This window comes from Buceros rhinoceros, unplaced genomic scaffold, assembly GCF_000710305.1.
Source record: "Buceros rhinoceros silvestris isolate BGI_N320 unplaced genomic scaffold, ASM71030v1 scaffold28406, whole genome shotgun sequence".
Taxonomy (NCBI): Eukaryota; Metazoa; Chordata; class Aves; order Bucerotiformes; family Bucerotidae; genus Buceros; species Buceros rhinoceros.
In genome coordinates, this window is record NW_010417358.1 from 1 (window position 1) to 7,525 (window position 7,525).

General features: G+C 46.8%; 1 protein-coding gene across 1 annotated transcript; it reads right to left on the reverse strand.

Annotated features, from left to right (window-relative positions):
* Nucleotides 1-4,148: 4,148 nt before the first annotated feature.
* Nucleotides 4,149-6,951, reverse strand: LOC104495239 (C-type natriuretic peptide prohormone-like). Its single transcript, XM_010138188.1, has 2 exons — nucleotides 6,874-6,951; nucleotides 4,149-4,454 (listed from the first exon to the last, which is right to left on the reverse strand). Exons 1-2 carry the CDS (start codon nucleotides 6,949-6,951, stop codon nucleotides 4,149-4,151), a joined length of 384 nt encoding a protein of 127 aa, XP_010136490.1.
* Between the last annotated feature and the right edge of the window lie 574 nt (nucleotides 6,952-7,525).

A 7,525-nucleotide genomic window follows, 5' to 3' on the forward strand; every position in this document is an offset into this window, starting at 1 on the left:
GGTGGCGAGGAGCCCCGACCCTGCCCGCTTCGCCTCGGGAGCCCCGGCCCACCCCGGCCCCGGTACCTGCAGGGACCACAGCTCCGCACTGCGCCCACCGCCGGCTGGCTGCGCTCTGGCCCATGTCAGGACGAGCAGCAGCAGCGAGGTCCCATAGAAGAAAGCCGGGAGCTGCATCCTATCCTATCCTATCCTATCCTATCCTATCCTATCCTATCCTATCCTATCCTACTCTATCCCAGCTCGGCACCCTGTCGCTGCTTTGCCCACGGATACTTCTCCTTATATCCCCACTCTCTGCCCAGAGGGAGCTCAGCTGCCTCCTGCCAGATCCCCGAAGGAGCCGGCGTGCCACACTCTGCTCCCCGGCTTCGATAAGGGAACTGGTTACAACTGGCCCTGCAGGTGACCCTCCAGGAGAGGAGGGTCTCCTGAGTGCAGCAACTCTTCCAGAGGGAGAGAACTGCCCTGGGTCATCTCCTCCCCTCCTGGCAGCACTCATTTTCTCCGTGATTTCCTCCCCCTCTGCTCTCCATCTCTGTTAGGTATGAGTTGATGCAGTGAAAGCACCTTACACTTTCTGCCTGTTTGCTCTGCCTCCCATCTGCAGGCACACAGCAGCTGTGAGCTGGCCCAAGCAGGAGGTTGATTTCCCCTTCAAGGGGATGAGAGGTGGATCATTTCTCCTAGGGGAAAGAAGTGAGTGAATTGGAAATTTTCCTCTGTCTGCAACAGCTCCCAACAGCTTTTTCTTCTGTATACATAGTTTTGTGCTGAGATTTGGGTTTAGGAAATTTTTCTTCCTTGCAAATTCATGCGATGATGGTTCTTGACTTCCCCTGGCATTGTCTGCAAACCCTTCCCTCTATAGCTGACCTTTTAGTAGCCTAGGTCTGCCCTGTGCAATGGCATAGCTGACCACCTTGTTATAAACTTTATTTGCTCTCCAGCCATGCCTTGGTTACAGCAGTGAATCAGTCACCACCTCTGCTCTTATCCCACCATCTTTCCCATAAATGATGGGGATTTCTGTCCCCTACAGCTTAGACTGGAGCGAGAAATTCCTCTGGAACAAGCATTCTTTCCAGAAAGTCCAGGGGCCTTACCCGAAGAAAGAGATTTTGTAGATCTTTGGATTTAGGCTCCCTGGATAAAAGTCTCTGAATTACCAATCTGGTGACTGTAACAGGCAGCCTGTTTGTATGAAACTGTCTCTTGTTTTGCCCCAGAGCTTTACTAACTTGCAATTTCTTACTAACTTGCAGTAGAATTTTCAGCATCTCTCTTGTGTGAGTGGTGAATTTCAGCTATAAATAAGTACAATTTCCTTGGGTCCTGGGGTGCAAATCAAGATGACCCTGTTAGATCATTACGGAATGAAAGGCAGAACCCATGATAGCCAGTGAGTAGAGCAGCACATGTGGTCCTTTCGGTCATCACCTGTGCAATATTAAAGCAATTACACTACGTCTCTGCCTTCTGCCCTCCACCTTTGCTTAGCCAATACGCTCATAAAGCTCTCTGATTTCACTGGATATGGTCCCTGCTTGGCCCCTTAATCCAGAGATTGTCCTAAAGCAAAGCCAAAGAAAGCATTTCCCCTGAGTTCAGAAGATTTTGAACCAAGTTGGTGTGGATTTACTACTGCTAGATGCTGTATGAACAAGCAACAGTATACACAATGTTTTTACATCTCCTTCCCCCATTTTCTTGTCCTGCTGCTCCCCAAATCTACCTCCAGCTTGCAGAATTTAGCTTAGGTTGGATGCAAACTAGCAGTGTCGGCTGGTTTGGGATGGGGATTTCTGCATCAGGCAGTTGTAATAGTTGGCAAGTGGTTTTGTTTAAAGCATCACAGCTATGAAGAGTCTGGCAGAGACGTGAGGTGTGTGTTTTCAAAGTACAATACGTGAATAAAGTAAGCGCACATCAGGTGGGAGAGTTATGTGAATGCAGAAGAAGAGCAGATAGAAAAGGTGAGGATGTGCATCATCCTGATTTTGTGTGTAGTAAAGACGGACAGGAGTGGAAGGGGATAGAGCAGCGGGAGGATCTGTGTGATGACCAAGGGAAATAAATACAACTGAGCCCTCTAACAGTAAACTAAGCAGGCTTGAGTCTCAGGTGAGACCACATCTCGATTGCTGCCTGTCACCACTTATGAACAGGTACCCCAAAAGCAGACACATTTGAAAAAGATATCTGCGTGTTTCTTTCCGTGTAGGAGTGGTTTCGTTGCGTGCTTTTCTCCTTGGCAACTTCTGTGATCCTAGTCTGTGAATTCATGCACTGCTGCTTAGTGGAGATGGAGATGACACAGCTAGAGATGAGCTTCCCCATCTGACTGGCATGCTGACTTCAAAGGTTACCTTTGATTATTTAAATGCTAATAGAACTCAGCAAATTACCTGAGATACAAACACACCTGGCTTCAGTCCTATGGATCTAATTATGAAGCCTCTTATGTGAAATAAATGGTTTGTGCTTTCTGAAAAGTGGCTTTTAAAAATGTTCACACAAAACGCCAGGTGAAGGGATGGCACGTTACCAGCTCAGCCTCTACAAAATTGGAGCTCTTATCTGTTTCTTATTTATCTTCTGTAGGATTCTGTTCACAAGTGCTCACAGCTCAGTCCTCAGCCTCCTCCGACCTCTGTTATTTTATCGGTAAATAATTTCAATGACCCACAGTGTATGTTAGTGTAGCTGAGTTTGGGAACAGGCTGAGGATGTTCAGAAAACAAACTGCAGTAGCGCTTACCCTTCATTGGGTTGTCAGTGAGATTGCAGCATCAGGAAGTTTTTATGCCTGCTGCTAGCTTGCTGGGAGCTGGGAGCAAGCTATCACACCTAGGATGGTTAGGGAGGAGGCTGTAACCTTCCTATTAGCAATAGCCTTCCTATTCATTGTTTGACACCATAATGCCCATGGGCCGTGTGGATTAACCTTTCCACCACACAGGCTGCACCAGGGCCTGCCCCGGGGGAAGAGGCACTCTGTTTAATCAAACTGGATGCTGTTAACTAGAGAAACCTCCATGATATGTTGTTGAATTTGGATTTGTGTTGATAACCTCACAGCCACTGAGGAGAGAAAGATTCTGGAGGATGGAATAGCCACAGACAGGTAGAGTTAATGATAATTTTTAAATGTGCAAGAGATATTGAAAGGGTAAGAGACTGCAAGAAGTTAGGAGAAGCTGTTGGTAGCTTGTACAGGGGGAGAGTATTTCCATAAACAAATCATTCTGTGCTTTCTGGTCTCTGTCAGTTCTTAAACGCTGAAGCATGTTTATGAGCTCTTGTACTGATGTCCTTCTTAGAGCGAGTCTGTGGCATCAGGGTGGAAGCTATCTACTGAAAACACCACCAGAGAAGGACAACGCTTTCTGTAGCTTGAAGCAAGTTCACCAGATTATGAAAAATGGTTTATTATCTGCGGCATAATGAGATTTGTTTATTTATACATTTAGTACACAAACAGTACAAATGTTTTTTGTAATTAAATTTCAGATAGGTGTTCAGAAATTATTAGTCTGATACAAAGAAGCAGTACAGCAAAGGTGGATTCTATTGGCCAAGTAATTCAGGAGAGAGGTGTGGTGCAATTTTCTCAGTACATCATATAGTAGATGAACGTGAATAAGGGCTGAATATCCCACTGAAAGGCAACAGGTCCTTTGAAACCTCAGAGTCAGCCCTGTCAAGAAAGCAGAGGAATAAGTAGAAGGAAGAGAAGAGGACAGGATTTCACACGTGGAAGTTAACTCATTTCTTACTGTTCTAGGGCCAGGTTCAGCTCCACTGTTCTGCTCAGTTTCTTTGGATTGACAGAAGCATCCCTGGGGAGCTGGTGGAAACATCTCTGATCTGGCTTCTGTGACAAGATGAAATGCGTACGGCTGACATGGAGAAAGCAGTGAAAGCAGGTAAAGCAGGGATGTGGAATTCATAGGTTTTAGGTATACAGTCTGATGTCAGTGAATTCTGAAGGGGTAAAATTAGTAAACTGTGTTTACGATAGGAGGGTAAAAGTAACGCAGTATTTCCTTAAAGCTGAGTTAAATCTGCTCTTCTATGTATTTATGCAAGGTATACATGAGTACGCAGACCACCTGCCTCTGGCTTTCTCTTACCATAGCAAGCAGTTAGCATCCCAGTCCACTCAGTGACCCAATTCTGTCCAGCCTGACACCAAAACAGCCCCTGGAGAGGCCCTTCTTGCTTCTACTTCGGAATCTACAGGATAAACTTAGGAGGTCGCTGAAGAACTTCTGGACAGCACTATCACCCACGAACACACCCTCAGGCTGGTCTCTGGTGCTTTGGGTCCACTGGAGTTCAGTGTTTTGCTGATCAAGGGCACCCACTGGGATCATGTCATCTTGCTCATGGTCCCTCTCTTCTGAGACCAGGGGATGCTCCAGGACCACATCTAACAGTTTGGACAGACTCTGAAAAAAGGGGAAGGTTGATGGTGGAGAGGGAGGAGAGGAGAAGAAGGAGGAGCTCTGGAAACTCTGTCATTATTTTCATATAAGCCATCCGCAGTGTTAAGTTTGGAGAAGCTATTTTGAATATTTTGTCAAAAGATGAAAGTAGTAAAGTGATTTCTGAAGCTGGTGATAGTTATCTTTCATTTCTTCTGGCTCACCAAGCTGCTTGGAGCTAACACTGTATGCTATCTTGAAATGTATTCTGTAGTTCTGAGCTGACAAACTGCCAGATAAGTCTTTCCTGGAGCTGGACTATGCGATAAATTGTGAAAGTCAGTGTCAAGAATGAATAAGGAACAAGAAAAAATGATTGATACCTTGGAATAATAAGAGAAGTGATGCAATGACAGGAGACATGCTGAAATTGGTGCTAGATGGATTATATATTTCTTCAGAAATTGGGAGGTTACTTCATATTTGGAATATCAGATCCTTAGTCAGGTAGTGAAATGTGTATTCCTAATGACTCGTAATTTGTGCGCACACAAATACATACAGAAACACATGTGCACTTTCTCATGCTCTGCCTCCGGGCCTCGCAAGCAGGGGCTGAATCACTGCACTGCTGAGCTGAAGAGGAGATCATACAGGTACAACTCGTTAATTCCTTTCCCAGCTTAAGCAGAGGCTTTGGGGAGGAGCATGCAGGTGACTGCTCTGGGGCTCTAGATTGCAGTCCTTCCAGAAAAATTTTTTTTATTCCAAAAGTTTATTGTTTCACCCAGTCACAGAACTACCCAAAATCTGCAGTCCCCAAACTGACCTCACAGGAAAAAACATTTTCCTTTCAACTGCCTCATGATCAGAAATTTAAATCTAGTAATTGATTACTTTAGTTTCCCTCCATTTAATAACTCTGTGTCTGCCCATCTCATGGTTCCTGCTGTCATGTTCTCTTTGACTGTCTCCTGCTGCTTTAGCAGGAGTTGGAAGAAATGGAGTGAATCTGAAGTGTCTAACCCCTAAAGAAGCACCAGCTTCTTTCAGCATCATTGAGCTGCCAGTCACTTACCTGTCTGGAAATGGGTCTGGCCTTTCCCTGGTTTTGACTGACAGTAAGCAGCAGAAGGAATCCAGAGCAAAAAAGAAGTTTCAGGTTCATCTTTGTGTTCTGGTGTCTCTGATTCCTTCTCTCCTTGAGTCTCAACAGTTCAATGTTGCTCTGTGTCTCCAGCCACCAGCCTTTGTATCTTCCTCCAACCCCTCCCAAGTCTACCTTTTGAGTTCCTGCCAATTCAAGGATTGGTTTGAGGTTCTGATCTGTTTTCATCCTCCCAGGAGGAGGAGGGAGGAAATCGCTCTCTTCTGATAGTGAATAAAAGGAGCATTTTACACTCTAGGCAATGCAGCATCGTTCTGTTGCTGTGCGTCTGAAGGTCTCTGCAGCCTGCTCTCTTGGTGCCACTTAGTGTCAGTTCACTTAGCTCAGTGTTCCTTGGGCTGACTGCTAAACCTTTCCTTTCCATCCAGAGAAAAGTAATTGTGAGAGAAGTATAAAGTGAGATGTGAAACCAGCAGTATCCACTACACACTCACCTGGCTCCTTTGTCACCAGGGAGTACCAAATCAGAGGGAGATAGGAAATGGCTTCATGCCCAGTTCTGCAGTTATTTGAGTGTTCCTTTGTACGGCAAATCCTCCCTATAGGGTGGAAGGAAGTATCAAGAAGTCAGCTTGGCGTGTGCTGCTCATCTCCGACAATAAACTGTTTCCTAGCTTACTGAGATATTTCTCCTTTACCAGCAGGGATCTTATTTCTTATTAAAAGAGTGGGGTTAGGGCACACTATTTCTCTGGGGATATGTCTGCCTCATCTCTATACGCTGCTGTGAGCAAGCTGAGCTCTGAAGCTGATAGCGCATGGTGTGGTTAGATAGGTACCATTAGAGCACTCCCGCAGTAACTCATTATCCTCCTCCTTCCTAGCTCAGTGACCCCTTTCAGCTCCTTCCCAGTTGCTCAGGCCAGCATTTCCCGGCTCACTGCAGCTGGCCGAAAGGGCACTGACATGTCTGTAGTGCTTTCATCAAAGTGGGATCGCCAGGTCCTTGATGGAAGCTGGCACCAGGGCCCCCTCAATTACGAGACATTAACATTCTGCTGTGGTATCCAAGCACGTGTCTGGATGTCCCCCTCCATTGCCCTCTTCTGCGTGGTCTAGCGGCTGTGTTGAGGCAGGGTTCAGTGCACAGCATAACCACGAGCCCAGGCTTGGCTGATAGTTGTCCAGCTGCAGGTGCTCCGCTTGCTCTTCTGGCACTTTATTGCCTTCACCTTAGGCGATGTGCTGACAGCAAGGCCCTGCACAGGTGGGGACACTGCAGCACCAGTTCTCTCTACAGAAGAGGGGCTCAGCACACAGACTGAGCTCCCTTACCTGGTGTAAAGCTGGCACGTATCCACTGGGTCTCCACCAGCACAATCCAGAGGAGAATTTGGTCTCTACCTCAGTCATGGCTGGGGCTGTGTGATGGGAGGAACTCTGATCTCCTAGTGTCTGTGATAGCCCATCTGTGGGGAATAAACCAATTCTTTCCTTTCTGGACCCATCATCGCACAGTGGCCGACTGCACACATGCCCTCCCTCCCCTTCCTGCCCAGCAGCACCTTCTGTGGGACTCTAAAGGCCAGCAAGACTCAGTGCTGTCACCACTCTCCTCTGGGGTCCCAAGGATGCATTCTGCCTTTGCCTGACCTGTGCTCCTCTCACTAATGGTCACTGATCTTTTTGATAGGGGTGAAGAGGGGTACTTTCCTCTGCAGTGAGGGAGGGGATGAAATAGCTGGAGCTTGTGCTCAGCCAACAGCTGAAACAAATAGGAAACAAGCTGAGGTGTTTGGAGCAGCGGCACAAGACTTCTGTTTGGTGCCTGGTGAGAGGCAGAGGCTTAAAGTACTTATATCCCTTAAATCCTCATCTGAAACTGTATTTCTGGCTAAGCTTCAACTCTAGCAAGATGAACAGCATCTTGCTGCCCAGTTGTTTGGAAAGCCTTGCAATGGGAGCGTGGCCAGGCCTCATTTTGTGA